Raw genomic sequence first — 17,229 nt, 5'->3', positions numbered from 1 at the left:
ATCTCGCAAACCTTAGTCCAATTAGGCAAACTGCCAAAGGCCCTTCCTGGCAAACGTCCAGAAGCCACAAAAACAAAGACGTAGACGAAGCAGAAGACGCAGCTACGATGTTGTTTTCTGGCAAAGGCCAAACGCTGGTGCTGGTCTGTTTTAAGCCTTATGGGAGGGGCCAATCATCTCTTGGCCCTACTCCCGAGTTGTCCTCTCTGCTTGAGCTGCTCTTGCCTTCTGGCAGCTCTTCTCATCCGTGCATTAGGAACAGGCTCCTCCTGTTCCTCTGCCTCATAACTATCAGTCTCTGGAGGCTCTAGAGTCTGCACCTCACTTCCCGATGGCCCTGGCCTCACCTCAGCCTCATCGCTGTCCAACTCCGTTGCCAGCTCTGTAGGCTGCTGACGGACCACAACAAAGACAGTAGAACACTCGACTACATATGAGGTCATTCTATCCCATCTCCTAAGTCAGGGTCTCCAACCTTGGCCACTTTTAAGATTTGTGGATTTCAACTCCCAGCTGGCTGAGGAACTCTGGGAGTTGAAGTCCAGAAGTCTTAAAGTGATCAAGGTTGGAGACTCCTGTCCTAAGTCACGCATAGCAACAAAGCCTATTAGTCCTGGAAGATGTAAGCTAGCTATTGGGATGTATGTATGTTTACTCCAACTGGAAGGCCATGTATGAACCCACTGGAATTTTTGGCATTCGGAGAACAGGCACAGAGTGTGTGGCCCAAGGGTCTCCAACCTTGTCAACTTTAAGCCTGGTGGAGTTCAACTCTCAGAATTTCCCAGCCAGCCTTGCTGGCTGGGAAATTCTGGGAATTGAAGTCTGCCAGGCTTAAAGTTGACAAGGTTGGAGATCGCTGGTGTGGCCCATCATTCGTTATATTTCATCTAAATCAAACTGAGTTTCTCTTGCGTTTTGTCCATTTATGTCCTGGCCACAAGACTGAATTCCTGTAAAGGTAAAGGTTCCCCTCGCACATACGTGCTAGTCGTTGCCGACTTTAGGGGACGGTGCTCATCTCCGTTTCAAAGCTGAAGAGCCAGTGCTTTCCGAACACGTCTCCGTGGTCATGTGGCCAGCATGACTCAACGCCAAAGGCGCACAGAATGCTGTTACCTTCCCACCAAAGGTGGTCCCTATTTTTTCTACTTGCATTTTTACATGCTTTCGAAACTGCTAGGTTGGCAGAAACTGGGACAAGTAATGGGAGCTCACCCCGTTACACGGCAGCACTAGGGATTCGAACCGCTGAGCTGCCGACCTTTCAATTGACAAGCTCAACGTCCTAGCCCCTGAGCCACCGCATCCCTCTGAGGGAGGTGAAATATAAGCAAGATTAATAGTAATTTTTTGTAGCATTTGCTTTTCTAGTCTCTTGATAGTCTGGGGAAAATATTCTACAGCGCACAATCACAGATTCCATGTCAAACAGGAAGTATCACAATGGCAGGCTGGTAGGGGATTTTCACCCCAATAATACTTTTTTTCCCCAACCCGCATCCCACTATGCGTCACTGACCATGGTGCTAATTCAAAATACCTTGACCTCCCTCTGTCAAACAGTCCTTTAGGTCCTTGAAACATGATTATTAGATTTATATCCTATCTTCCCTCTTAAGAAATCAAATCCTACACAGGAATCTCAGTTTATCTATTACTAACAGTCAGGAAGATTCAATGGGAGGGTGACCAACCCTAAGGAAGGGCCATTTTGTCTAATCATTTGCCAGGATATAGGTTCAACTCAGTGGTGAAATCCTAATTTTTTTACTACCGGTTCTATGGGCGTGGCTTGGTGGGCAGGGTGTGGCTTGGTGGGCATAGCAGGGGAAGGATACTGCAAAATCTCCATTTCTACCCCACTCCTGGGAGAAGAATATTGCAAAATCTCCATTCCCACCCCACCCTGGGGCCAGCCAGAGATGGTATTTGTTATCTCAAAATTTCCGCTACTAGTTCTCCAGAACCTGCTGGATTTCACCGCTGGTTCAATTAGATCATCAGCAAGGACCTTCAGTCTTGGAGGCCAACCATCTGGGACTCAAGACTTCTTTCAAGATCAGCAAATATTCCTTGAAGGTTCTTTTCAGCTGAGATACAATCCTGTTCACTCAGCCAGTTCATCACAACTATCTAGTGCAGGGGTGTCAAACTCAAGGTCCGGGGGCCGGATCTGGCCCACAGGGTGCTTAGATCTGGCCTGCAAGGCCACCCTGGAAACAGCGAAGGACTGGCCTGTGGTGCCTCTGCCAGTGAAAATGGAGCTTGGTAGGGCCGCAGGTGGCCCTCCTGAGCTTCATTTTTGCTGGCAGAGGGTTGCAGGAGGCCGTCGCAGCCAAAGATGGAGCCTGTTTTCACTGCAGAGCACTCAGGCCACCAAAGGTGCCCCTGACACAAGTGATGTTGAGCTGGCCACACCCACCATGACCATGACCATGTCCACCCCAGCCCCCTGAGGTCAAACACAATCCGGATGAGGCCCTCAATGAAATCGAGTTTGACACCCCTGATCTACATGTGTATATACATGTGTTCAGAGAACACAGAAGCCAATAGTTGAGAAATTTTGCGTTTGCTTTGGTACCTGTTATATTTTTGGCATATTCACTGAAGAGGGTTTTTTTTAAAATTCTTCTATTCTGGGCATACGTGAAACCTTTGAAATGTTCTTTGCTTCCTTACCAATCTCAGCTCCTCCTGAGCTTTGACTTTCTAAAAAAAAAATAAATCCCATGGCAATCCAATTACGAAAAAATTGGTCATAAACATGTTTATAATGTGCCCATTAGGCTATGAGTTTGAAAAGCATTCAGAATGGAATTCCGTGCAACATTATGCTATATTATATTATTTTTAATATGAAGGACCAGGATTCCAATATTAATTCTTTATAGTGCCAATAAATGGGAAATAGTTGCAATAAGAGGCATAATACAAACTGCCCAAACAAAATATCTGAAGATGCACTATTAAATAACGAACCAAGAAATAGGTATGTAGGGAGGCAGGAATTCTTGAAATTCAGCTGTTCTAAAGAACAATCTCTTCTTCAGGAATAGATAGTTAAAAAGGCTGGCAAGGAACAATTTTTAAGAGTATTTCCTAATTCGCTGATTATATTTGTGTACAGGTAGTCTCTGACTCAAAATAACTAATGTAGTGACCGTTCAAAGTTACAATCGCACTGAAAAAAGTGACTTATGACCATTTTTCACACTTATGACTTCCCTGTGATCAAAATTCAGTTACTTGGCAACTGCCTCATATTTATAACGGTTGCCGTGTCCCAGGGTCATGTGATCACCTTTTGCAATCTTTGTCAAGCAAAGTCAATGGAGAAGCCAGATTCACTTAACAAATGTGTTACTAACGTAACAACTACAGTGGTTCACTTAACAACTGTGGCAATAAAATGGGGCAAAATTCACTTAACAAATAACTCATTTAGCAACTGAAATGTTGGGCTCAATTGTAGTCATAAGTCGAGGACTACTGTAATCTACTGAACATAATAATTTGCAAATCAAGTTTAAAAAACGTTCTGCATAATACTTGTCAACATTGCTTAATTTCACAAAAGTATTTAACGCTATTTCAAGATGCTTATGAATTATGACACATAATTACCTCTGTAGTTACTCAAGTATTCTACAATGAATATAGATACAACAGACCCAGAATGTTTCTTTCAATCACATCAAAGTTTTATTTATGGTAAATAAAAATTTTCAACTAGCCAACAAGTTACACCAGCAATCTTTCCAGACTTTTTAATCATAAACTGCAATACCACTTAGACTTATATACCACTTTACAGTCCTTTACAGACCTCTCTAAGTGGTTTATAGAGTCAGCATATTGCCCCCAACAATCTGGGTCCTCATTTTACCTACCTCGGAAGGATGGAAGGCTGAGTCAACCTTGAGCCTGGTGAGATTTAAACTGCCAAATTGCAGGCAGCTGGCAGTCAGCAGAAGTAGCCTGCAGTACTGCACTCTAACCACTATGACACTGAGGCTCAACAGCTTCTTTCACTTAACAGTAGCAAACATTAATACACAAATCACCATTCACTCTTTATGTCACTCCAAACCATTATCAAATCATGTCCTAAAAAGGACCAGCCTATCCAGATCCCCAACTACAGTCACTTGAGAGATGATTGACCTCAGAAGCCATCAACTTTGTGACCTCCACCAGAATATTGAACTGCAGTTTAGATTGTATTTTGCAGATACTTGAAGCATCAGGATGTTTTGAATTAGTTTAGTATCGGTTCAGGAAGCACGAAAATGTATCCGGAGGGGGGGGGGACACAGCATGGTTGATCTTCTTCACGAAAGAAATGTTCGCACTGTACCCTTGATGGTTCCTCTGCATATCGGACATTTCCTAAGGGAAGGGGCACAATCCTTGCAAACAACCAAATGGCCACAGGGGATGAAGACAATGGACACTTCCTTGTCCATGCAGACTTTGCAAGTTCTCTCTTCTTGCAATCGTCTCAGTTGCTCTTCCATAGGTAAACCTGCAATTAAAGACTCTTTATTATCTATGCAAAAATAACATTTTGAACTATGCTTTATTTTAATGAAGGCATTCCTCACTTCCCTGACATTCGCAACTCTTTTTCCTCCTCAATCCATGAATTTATGAATGAAAGCAAATATACGTGTCCCAGGATAATGTTCCAGGATTCAGTCTGGGTCATTCACCGAGACCCAGAAGTTTTCTGTTCTGAGCTTTCGGACTCATGCTGGAGGCCATCCTCAGAGAACTTCTCTCTCACCAGAATATGTCACTGACCCAGATTGGATCCTATCACCAATTTATGTGGAGACATTTTACTGAAGAAAGGAAGAATATTCTATTCCAGGCCCAAAGATTTCCCTGTCCATGTGTATCCATTTTATCAAATTAAATTTTGAAATACTCAAAACATTAACCCAGCTCAGTTTTATAAACGTTCGTAATTCCTATTATGAGCTATTTTACTCCTGTTTTCTTAAAAACATTGCAATCCTTATATTACAAATGCCACTCGTGTCTGTTTAGTAAATTGCTTACCTGAAACATCTTCCATTGGAATGTATGTCATATTCTTCTCCACTAAAGAAAGTAAATTAAATATTGTTAGATCAAGTAACAAATTACCTCAGATTCATTAGAATGCAGATAAACTCTAACCTTCCCTGCTTAACAATTATTAGCATAACAGCGAATTGCTTTTGGGAAGTCTAATCAACAGAATTTCCTCTGCATTATCGATTACATATAAGAGGAAGAAAACTGTTTGCAACTCTTACCTATGAAAAATTCATAAATCCATTACAGTTGGGATTTACAGTAGACTAGGATTACCACTTCTCAAGAAAATGACAATTCAAAGCATTTCTCTAAGAAACTCACCAAACAAATCCTTGTATAATGCAGAATCACACTCCTGTAAACAATTTCTGAATATGTCTGCTGCAGAATTTCCTTTCACCAAGATGGTATCAATCAGTTCTCTAGCTTGCAAAGATGTCTGGGTTTTTTGTTTAATAACTTGGTGTTCCTGGTCACTTATTATTTTGGAACTTAATAAACTTTCCAGGATAGGAAGCGTACATGTCAAGCGCTGAAACAATGCCATTCGATTCTTTCTGATTAAGGCCAGATCTGAAATATAATAAATGAAAAGATGATACAGGGCAAACCTTTCTATTAGCAGTTTTAGCAGAAAATGTGAGTAAAAATGGACATTTCCCAGGTTCTGGACTCATCAAGGTGAAAGGCACAATGGGGGCATCATGAATATAATGCAGTATTTCTTTTTTTACCTCATAAAATGCATTTTAAAAAGATGACTCCTACAATGGCACATAAATTGGCATAACAGCATAGCATTTAGTATGCTGGTGAAACTGATAGGAATGACATGATCAATATATTACATAAATATATCCAACTACTGGGCAGCACTAATAATTTCCATTTTTTAATACGAATTAATTTCTGCAGGTTTTGTCAGCTGCAGAGTTTCACCACCCTCCCCCAAAATAGCTAATAACCCTATTTTGGCTCCAGTGCATGTAAACAATACAGCCATTCTTATAACGTCCTAAGTTGGCTAGAGAAGTTATTTTGCCCTTTGTTATATGAGAAACTGCCTTGTATTCAGTCATCACAAAACTATAGTAACTGTGTTGTCAAGAGGTTCTATTATATGCATACGTGTTAGAAAACTGGCAGCATCTGTTTAAATCAGGCTGAGCCCTTTAAAAGCTCTGTGGGTTTTTTTTCCCCTCTGCCCTAACATCTTGGAAAAAGAACAGATAGAATATAGGTAGAAAGTTTCACAAATGCTACTTCGTTTGGTCAGTCACAATGGTAACAAACATGTCCAGGCAGCTATCAAGGTTTACAGGACAAAGTCTTGAGATACCTTAGTTAGGGCATGCAGGTTTGTAAATACAGTAACAGAATCCCTTTGAAAATTATGCAAACAAAATTCTTAAGAGGACTTGTTACGTTTGCTCCAGGGGGCCTTCACACCGCTAAGCTTGGAATCTGATCTGATCTCCATTGAGGCTCATCTAAATATTTAGAATAGAATAACAGAGTTGGAAGGGACCTTGGAGGTCTTCTAGTCCAACCCCCTGCTTAGGCAGGAAACCCTACACCACTTCAGACAAATGGTTATCCAACATCTTCTTAAAAACATCCAGTGTTGGAGCATTCACAACTTCTGAAGGCAAGTTGTTCCATTGATTAATTGTTCTGACTGTCAGGAAATTTCTCCTTAGTTCTAAGTTGCTTCTCTCCTTGATTAGTTTCCACCCATTGCTTCTTGTTCTGCCCTCAGGTGCTTTGGAGAATAGCTTGACTCCCTCTTCTTTGTGGCAACCCCTGAGATATTGAAACACTGCTATCATGTCTCCCCTAGTCCTTCTTTTCATCAGGCTAAACATACCCAGTTACAGCAACCATTCTTTATATGTTTTATTATTTATTTTTTATTTATTTAATCACATTTTTATACCGCCCTATCTCCCGAGGGACTCAGGGCGGTTTACAGCCTATTAAAAACACAAAAACACAAATATAAATACAAGATAAAATACTAATTAAAAAACTTATTGAATAAGGCCGAATTTAAAATTATAATTAAAACACTAAAACCCCATTAAAAACTGAATTAAAATTAACATCCTAGCCCAGTCGTGCGCAAATAAATAGATGTGTCTTAAGCTCGCGGCGAAAGGTTCGAAGGTCGGGAAGTTGACGGAGTCCCGGGGGAAAGTTTGTTCCAGAGGGTGGGAGCCCCCACAGAGAAGGCCCTTCCCCTGGGTGTCGCCTCCAGTCCCTTAACCATCTTTAGCCTCCAGTCCCTTAACCATCTTCGTTACTCTTCTCTATACTCTTTCTAGATCTAACAGATTGGTTTCTACCTACTCTGGCTCTGTGATATTCGTGGCTAATGTGAATAACTTTGAATGAAAATGCTGTGGTCTCTCTAGTTATCGGAGTTCATTAGACTCCGAAAATGCCTCATCCGAGATGAAAAAAGAGGGGTCTGACTCAAGCAGCAGAATTCATCAAACTGAAGCCATGAAACTTTTTATATACCTGATGTTATTTTTTCTGACGGATCCTCCTTCTCCTCTTCCTTCTTCTCATCTTCTGCACTAATGAGGTCAGAGACAAGATCGTTTACTGTTTTGTAATTCTCCCCTGCTGTTAAGATTTTACTCTGAATGGTTTGCTTGACAAGTCTTCTGCTGAATCCCATCTCCAAAACAGCTTCAACCATGGGCGTTTTCATGATGACGGCATCTTCTGAGGTATTCTCACCAGGTTCAAAATGGATAACTATTCAGAGAAAAACATTCTAGCATTATTTCTCGAAATATCAGTATCTTACCGGGTTCAAAATAATTAAGAACAAGACAAATGAAAAAGAATCACTTCTGTACTGGCTCCCACAATTAAAATACTGCAAATCCAAGATCTGTTTCCTAAAAAAAAGAGGCATACGTATTCCAGCTACATTCTTCAAACACAGAATGTGAGCATATGAAGATGCCATATCCTGAGTCAAGCCTTCAGTCAATTTAGTTTGCTATTCCCTATTCTCCCTCAGACTCATGTCAGCTTCATTAGTCCCACTGCTTGAAAAAGTCATAATTAGACAATAATGCCTCAAATTCAGGCCTTGTGTACACTACTGAATTATACCACTTGCTTTAAAGTTTAAACTTAGCCTCCTCAACAGATCTTTTATTCTGTTATTCTGATCTTGTATAGACATGGTAATTTAGAAAAAAAATTATAACCATATTCACCACCAGAGGGCTTTGGTGATTTAAACAGGTCTGTATATCTATGGAGATTTTAAGCAAGCAGCTAAAACTGGTTAATTTTCACTTATGTTTTATAGCGCAACTTGATTTTATTGCAATTTTTTTCTGGTTTAAGTTTGAATTTGAATGGTCAGCTTCAGGAATGTTTGACTTACGATACAATACAATACAATTTGTTCTGGTCTAAGACTGTATTAATAAATTGTATTGTATTGTATTGACTTAAAAACTATGACAAAGTGTCTTACTTAGTAAAAATAACAAAACCAAATTGCTACAGACCACGTGTTAACATCTGAGTGCTAGATTCCCATATTGATTTTATAAATGCTATCAAAATTCTGATAAGAGCCAGTCTGTTATAGTTTTTACAAGGAGTGGGCTAGAAAAATCAGGATATCTGACATTATAGTCCTGCCTTGGCCACAAAATCAGCTGCGTAACCCTGGGTCAGTCATTGTCTCTTAGCCTTAGGATGGAGGCAATGGAAAACTGTCTGAAAAACTCTAGGGACCTATCCAGGTAATCATCAAGAGTCAACTCTAACCCAAAGGCACAAAATAAACAAATCAAAATACTTACTTGGTACTTCTGTAGTTTCATCTACAGGTGTATCTGCAGTGGATAACAACTACAACATAGACAAAAAGAAAATGTTTTGCTTTTTTTTTTGAAAGGATATATTGCTCACAAAGATACATTGCTCACAAAGAATTTGCTAACAGTAATACATTTAACCAATCTTTCTCAACATGATTCTATCAGATAGATTGAAGCTGCAACATTTGAGAATTGTCCACAGGTTGTAGTCCCAAGTTATCTGGGTGCCACTAATTGGGGGAACTGATGAATCTTCCACCTAAATATCTGCATGTGCTTTGATTAAAATGCCATGCTACACTGCATTTGGTCCTAGCTCATTATATACAATGTTACCATGTTTGTGTAATAATATGCAAAATCAATCAGGTACAGGTAGTTCTCGACTTATGATCCTAATTAAGCTCTGAATTATGGTCATAAGTCATGCTAGTCATTAAGCAGGTCACCATGTGACTACACCTGATTTTGAGATCTTTTCAGCTGCAGTTGTTAAGTGAATCACAGAGATCTTTACATGAATCATTGTCCATCATGGGCATTTTTTTTTGCTGAAATCAGAAATAAATACCAGTTTCCAGGAAAAAAAACTCAGTAAATCAATCATGTGACCACAGGATGCTGCAAACAGCTGTGAATGCAGAGCAACTGCTAAGCACCCAAATGCAAATCATGTGATTGTGGGGAGAAAGAGTCCATCAGAATTTTGAATCTGGGTTGTTCAAAGGTGTTGCTAAGCGACCAGTCACAAGTCAAATGCTATTTCTACTGCTTGTCTACAACAGCCAACACAGCCCATGCCTGTTATTTATCCAATTTTATATAACTTTTTTACAGGCTGTGATTTGGCGGCATATTTATAGCCTTTAATCGCTCACTCTTTTAACTCTATCAAAACAGTCCAGGAGCAGACTGTTTTCATGTTATAATGCTTTATTTCACAGCCTCTGTGGTCTTGGTTAAAGCCTGAAACAAATGGATTGCGCTGTTCTTTTACAAAACCACAGTGCGGTGTCCTTGCTAGAGACAATATTAGTAAAGGGGTTCTAAACCTTCCCTCCTACCTCAAAGTACTGCCTGCCAGAGCTTACCCTATTCTTGTAAACAGAGTCTGATCAGATAAAGTTCAAGGTAGTATACAATTTTGAAAATAGGTTAATTCTCTCAACAAATGTGTGTACTATGCTGCAAAAGAAAAAGGACATCATGCTATTAGTGAAAATGCAACAGTACTTTCATACCTGTTGAAGAAGATGAGGATACCTTGCTTGAACTTGGCGGACAAACTCTTGACCCTTTCTATAAATCAGGTATTCACAACTAGAAGAAAAGTATACCAAGCTTAAGTTTTAATATGCAGGATATCTGCTCTTTTAAAAATATTTATTAGCCACAATGCTCTGCTTAATGGGCCAAAGATGTATTTATTTATCAAAACCTACCCAGGACAATACACTGAAGCATTAAATATAGTCAAGCTGTCAAAAACGGAATTTAGATGTGAAAACCTTTATTACCCAATCAACACTGAGAGAACCAAAACCAATTAATCCCCTCTATGAGGCAGATAATAAGTATATAGTAGTCTTTATTTTATATTCAATTTATATTCTATTACATCTCAAAATAATCCCAAAATTATTAATGCCAAACATCTTCACTACAAATGGAATCTTTATTAGATGCAATTGTATTAGAAAATCAAGAACTGAATTTTTGTATAAACCCTATCTTGAGCTGTTTGGCCCAGAGCCTTAGAATGGTAAGCCAAAATTTTACTCATTCCTAAATTTTTGCTCAACCCCATGGGCAAAAGGAGTTATTTATTCCATTCCCTGGATTAAAATAACTTTTTAAAAAATCTTAACTTCAGTTATTCAGAATGCAACCCAATCACTACAGTACTTGATTAGAGCTTAGGTAAACAGAACTTTTGAAAATAGCTTTTGAAATAGCTAGAGTAAGAATGCTTTTATTCTTGAATCAATATTCAATTTCTTGCTTTCCACAGCAGCTAAGAAGATGCTCCAGGAAAGCAAACAAGATTTCTCCCTCAGCAGGTTATCATGATGGCTGTGCAAATATACAGAAAAATGTGTATGAACAACCTCTTTTCAAATGAGTAAAGCAACTATACATTTTTCTCCAGCAATATAGGGCAGCTGTATCTAGGTTGATTGGATGAGTAATATGCAGCCACATTTTGATGGATTTTCAGATAATTCTGACCGGCTTAAAGTTCAGTTCTACGCAAGTTATGACAGCTAATAATTCCATGTGTTCTCCAAAACTTTAGATTCATTTCTTGAATAGCAATGTTCCCATACAAATAGATCTCACTGAGGAACCCTTTTCAGAGAAACAGTTCTACTTTCAATAAGACAAAAGTATTACAACCTCTTTGTTATTACATTTTTAAAAAAATGAAAGGTACCTTGGAAACCATTTAGCATGCTCCACCCATGGGTCATCCCCCGTCTCCCAACACCTGAGTCCACCATCGCAACAGAAACATTTGACATCATCATTGCGACCTTAAACAACAAACATTTCATGGGGTAATTAGACAGAAAGACAAACGGTGAATTTAAACTGTTGAAAAATCAGATTAAATCCAAAACGTGAAAGAACAAGCTCTTACCCACGTAATAGAAGCCAGCGTCTGCCAGTTGCTGTGGATGAACCGGAACTGTAGCTGGCCAATTTTTGAAGGTTCTGAAACGGCCTATGTAGTTTTGCATGCCCAAATTAAAGCCAGTCAAACTTGAATTGTTTTGAATTTGTTCCACAAAAGGACAGTTTGGGAAATGCCTTTGATGTTCTGATATAGCATTGTCCTTTGGTTCCCAATTACTCAATTGACCACCACAGGCAAAACAAGCCACCCTGTCTGAAGGTCCTACATAATAAAATCCGGCTTTGGCTAAAGAAGATGGGGATAAAAATGTCAGGGGCCATGCCTTGAAAGTGAGTAATCTGCTTTCTTCCATGCTCATCATAGGGTTGAAAGCCTTTGGTCTCAAATGCGATAGATCGTCTACTGCTGCAGATGTAACTGGATTATGAGGAAAACTGGAAAAGCTTCCACTGTGATACCCAACTTGACCCAAACTTAAGGCCTGCATTGAAGAATGTGAAAAGTTAAGTCCAGAGGTAGCTGGAGGTGAAAAGGCAGAACGAAACGAGGATCCAAGGTTGGTTACTGAAGTCAAACTCTGAACAAAACTGCAACTGGGATAGAGTTGCTTATGCTTCTCCAGGGCACTGTCACCTTTTTTCCAGTTATCCAACATTAAGCCACAACTGTAACATTTTACTTTGTCTTTCAGACCGGTGTAATAGAAACCAGCTCGAGCAAGACTCCTTTCTGATACTGGTACATTCGATGGAAAAGTGGAATATGTAGACATCCTGTAGAGTTCACACGATAAGTCATACTTCAGTTCTGTCACCTCTGCGTCATTCTTCAATTTCGGCAGAAATGAGCCAATAACATTCATGATGAAGATAAAACAGGAGAGGAGTAAAGGACGAGTCTGAAGTTTGGGAGATAATTTTGTGCAATTCTTATCAACTTCCAGGCCATAATAAAATAAAAACCTGAAAGTTAACATTACATGCAATGCTTATTTTCTTTTTTATTACTTCACTTTAGTAGTTCCTTTTTTGACAGGGTAATTTGTTCCTAATTTCACAATCCAGACTTTTTAAAAATATGGTAGTTCCTTTTTCTTCTATGACTACATAAGTCTTAATAAAATGAGGGAGGAGCATATTTAAGATAAAGGAAGTTTGAAGAAACAATTAAGGCTTTAATTATAACTCTGTATACATGGGGCCTCTGTCCCAATGAAACTCAATTCTTTCCAAATGAAATAATGGAGGAATATTTTTTAAACTTTTATTTCTGAAAGAACAAGGTCAAAAGATCTAAGAGGGACTATCTGTATGGTATTACAGAAAAGCCAACTTAAATCAAATGCACATTTTTGAATACCTCTCCTTACAATAAGAAACCATTTTTTTCTTATCAATATACCATTTCACTCAGTAATACTTCATAAAAAAATCCTCAAAGGTTTATCCTGACACATATCAGTGAAATGTGATCAAAAGAATTTGGTCACCAAAAACTCTAACAGGCTTGGACTGTTGTCTTTTTTATATTCTCACTTATATAGTGAATTTTCAGTCAGGCTGCATTATTATTAAAGGATTACTGAATGTAATAAGTTTATGGAGATGTTGAACCCAAAGCAGCAGTTTAAATTTATTAATCAAAATATCATTGCAGATAATGTTTGATAAGTGGATGCAGCTGTCCTGCATAGTGGCAAAAACCAATTTGAATATTTTTATGCACAAAATTATCTCCCAAACTTCAGACTCTAGTCCCTTCAAGGGGCTTAAGCAGCCATAATGCAATATGGTATTCACAAGGAGAAATGTTTACAAAAAGACTGAAAAATATGTTTTTTCGGGTTACTGAAACCTGCATGAAAAGAAAAATACATAAGCTCCTTTAAACAACAATTAACTTTGTATATAAACTGTTATAAATAATGCATATATAAAGTTTAAACTTTATTCCATGATTATGTTTTTAGATTAAAAATTTAAAACTTGTGGTTCATCAGTCACAAAAGACTAGAATTGCACAAAATCCTATTGTATCTATATTAAATCACCAATTTACAGATGAGTTACTCAACCTTTGCAAATTTAAATCTTCCAGAGTTCAACTTCTAAAACTTAGCTTGATGACATAGCTCTGAACAAACCCCAACACTCTTTAGTATCTTAAAATTATACTTACAATTTCCTCTAGATAAAAACTTTAACTCAACTGTGCACTTTAGGTATCACTAGAAGGCAACAGCTGTCTTCTTTTTTTGTCCATGTTACAAAAATAACCCTGGATTTCCAACCTCCTTAAAATAAAGTTGCTACAGTAAACAAAAAAAGATCCACCTCAGGACCAGATCACCTAGTGCAGGGATGGGCAATTATGACAACTTCAAGACCTGTGGACTTCAATTCCCAGAATTCCTGAGTCCATAGTTGTCATAGTTGCCTACTCCTGGTCTAGTGCTTTCCAAACATTTACATCTCTTTGTGGTAGTTAGCATGGCTAATACCAGTTGATGTAACTGCAGTCAAAAACACTTAGATCTAGAATCAGATGAGCTATTCTTGACTCCTCAAAAAGAAATTGCAGAAATCTGTTTAGACTAACACAATTTTTGATCACTGTGATGGCAAGAACCACTTTAATTTGGCATATCTTATTTAGAGAAGAGGTGGAAAGGAATGATTTCATAGAGTGAAGCCAAAAACCAAAAAAGGTAAATATACTTTAGGAGAGAAATGTAAATAAGGTTCAGACAAGTTAATAATTTATTAAACTTTTATGCCAACTCTCAACAAATAATTATAAGAGATCCAGAATAGGTGTAACCCAACTCAGAAACCAGCAATTCGGGGTGAACTGGCAGTGCAAGACATTTAGAAGTATAAAGAGATTTACAAATGAAAAACCTATGAAGAAACCTTTGCTGTGTTATTTATGTCCTACATTAAAGACTGGAGCTGGAAAATGAAGAATAGATGAAACCATTTCCCAAAAGCTTTAAAATAATGTATCTATCTTCTATTAAGCTGTTATCTCTTTAGTACCCAATGACTAATCATAATTAAGATTGTGTACAACTGTAATGGCCTAATATCAACTTAAGATGTTCAATGGAAAGCAGAGGATGAAGAGTAGCTATTATTATTAGGCTTGTATTATAACAAATATCATAATATCATAATAATATCAAAAGCACCAGGATAACCGATACGAGGAAACTTCTAAAGCCTGTCTTTGTTGTAATTAGGGATCCTTTCTGAACTTGGTTGCAGACTTTTCATTATCCAACTAGGTTACAGCAATTATGTTACCCAGTTTGGGTAATGAAACATCTGGAAAAAAACAACCAAACTCAGAGAGCACAAAGGAACCCTCATTTCAACCCTGAGCTACCAATACTCTCCTTTATCAGTATTGTTATAATCTCTATAATTTCTCAGTTAAGAAATCTTAACTGAGCAGATCAATAGGACTGTATAAAAAGAGACCGATTACCATCAAGTGAAGCCATTTGCTATATCATATCCAGCCGGTTTTTTGTTAAAATCACAGTAGTAGTCTTAAACAGATCATGGACATGATCAAAAGCAGTAATGTTTATGCATCTTCAGTCAATTGTATTTAATTCCTATATTCATCTGAATCCAGTAATTCTGGGCACTGAGAATTACCCACAGGCTATTCTTTCATTATCAGAAATTTCATCTTCTAACCTATAAGATCTTCTAAAGGATCAGGACATTTGAACCTCACTTTTCTAGCTCTACAGAAACATATACGCTATATTCGCGTCCTAGTAAGTCCAGCCAACTTCATAAAACAACATTTTGAAACTGTATTCAGGGAAAACCCTGAAGGCTCCTAAGAAGCTTATCAGCAAGGACAGACTTGTTTCTAAAATATCCACAGACTTCAGCATCCTTAGATAACCTTCCCAACACGAAACTTTCCAAATGTTATCAGAGTGTACCCCTAATTATTCCCAGGCATCTGGGAACTGTAAAAGACCCAACCTGATGCAACTAGAGGTCATTAGATTGGTTTTGGTCAATTCACTACAATCATCTTCAGATCCAATATTCATTATGAGGACCCAAATTGTTGGGGGCAATAGGCGGACTCTGTAAACCGCTTAGAGAGGGCAGTAAAGCGGTATACACGTCTAAGTACTATTGCTGTTATCTTCAAACATATAATCCTCCAGATGTTGCTGGAATGCAGCTTTCAGGATCCTCACCACTGGATATAATGACAAAAGCTGCCCTTCCACCCTACCCAGAAGGGAAAAAAAATAAGAGGTTAAAGCCTCCTTTGAATCAGGTTTCACTTCTGGCCGCTGCACAGATGCACCCCTATTATTTGGGGGCTTGTGGAGGGAAGAACTGAGCTTGTCGATCAGAAAGGCCGGCGGTTCGAATCCCTAGCATAGTATTTATAGTATTTGTATCCTATGACTATCATTAGTGTTGTACCTTGATGAACATATCTTTTATGTACACAGAGCATTTGCACCAAGACAAATTCCTTTGTGTCCAATCACACTTGGCCAATAAAGAATTCTATTCTATTTTATTCTATAGGTCTCCTGTGTGACCAGGGGGTTGGGACTAGATGACCTCCAAGGTCCCTTCCAACTCTGTTACTGTTAGTTAGATGTAGCCCTGAGATTTCCCGGTGGTCTTCTTTCCCAATTGCTCAACCTCTCCAACCACGTTTATCAGTCGGGGATCAGCAAGGTTCTCCCCCCTCCCCACTTCAAAAAGCACAGGCACCGCCAAGTCTCCAGAGGCGGGGTTCACAACTTGCCCTTGTTAGCAGCTGCGCTTACACAACTCTTTAACACAGTCAAAGCTCAAGGCTTTATGCGCAGCCGGAAAATGGGTAATCAAGTCGGTGTGAAAATAGCAGTTTCGATTACACATAGACACGTATATACACATACGTGTGTGTGTGTGTATACATACACGCACAGGTACAGGTATACACACACACACGCAGCACCCCAATACCTCAGGCCCCCGTCCCCTCCCTCGCTAGACAACGTGTCCACCGAGACGACGCCCCAGCAAACCCCGCCCACGCCGCCCCACGCGTGCGCAGCCCCCACTTACCGCCGCAGCCGCCGGTTAGTCTTCAAACAAAGGGCAAACGCAAACTTTTTTATATATAGTGTCGCGAAGGCGGCCGGGGGGGGAGGGGGGAGGGAAGAATCAGGAAGGACGTCAAACCACCAAAGCGGAAAGTCGAAACAGGGCTCCGCCCCCATCCTATTGGAAGGGAAAGAACAGAGGGCGGAGCCTTTTAATCTCCGCGACGGTTCTTTTATAATAAAGGGCGGATGGCCGCCTCTGGGTGCGCATGCGCCAACTGGGAGGGCGGGGGTGGCTTCGTTTGTGGCGCTGGGGGTTTTGTTTTTAAATTCATTCGACTTCCGCAGGGTTCGAAAGGAGCCTGATCTGCAAATAAACACCTCTGCAAATAAACACGCTGGGAGGCCATCCGATTAGGAAAATTCTGGATTCCTTCCCCATTCAGATGAATAGAATTTATAAAATTCTATTCTATAAATTCTATTCATCTGAATGGGGAAGGAATCCAGAATTTTCCTAATCGGATGGCCTCCCAGCGTGTTTATTTGCAGAGGTTTTT

General features: G+C 39.2%; 1 protein-coding gene across 1 annotated transcript; it reads right to left on the bottom strand.

Moving 5' to 3' along the window:
* Nucleotides 1-3,685: 3,685 nt before the first annotated feature.
* LOC131199195 (baculoviral IAP repeat-containing protein 3-like) lies at nt 3,686-16,843 on the bottom strand. The gene is made up of 9 exons (XM_058184685.1): nt 16,692-16,843; nt 11,590-13,440; nt 11,383-11,482; nt 10,190-10,268; nt 8,931-8,979; nt 7,615-7,857; nt 5,413-5,664; nt 5,071-5,112; nt 3,686-4,531 (listed from the first exon to the last, which is right to left on the bottom strand). The coding sequence occupies exons 2-9, from the start codon at nt 12,560-12,562 to the stop codon at nt 4,338-4,340; spliced, it is 1,932 nt and encodes a 643-aa protein (XP_058040668.1). The 5' UTR covers nt 12,563-13,440; nt 16,692-16,843; the 3' UTR covers nt 3,686-4,337.
* Nucleotides 16,844-17,229: the final 386 nt, after the last annotated feature.

Source organism: Ahaetulla prasina, chromosome 5 (assembly GCF_028640845.1).
Source record: "Ahaetulla prasina isolate Xishuangbanna chromosome 5, ASM2864084v1, whole genome shotgun sequence".
Taxonomy (NCBI): Eukaryota; Metazoa; Chordata; class Lepidosauria; order Squamata; family Colubridae; genus Ahaetulla; species Ahaetulla prasina.
The sequence above is the reverse complement of the archived record's forward strand: the minus strand, read 5'-3'. Positions and strand labels throughout refer to the sequence as shown.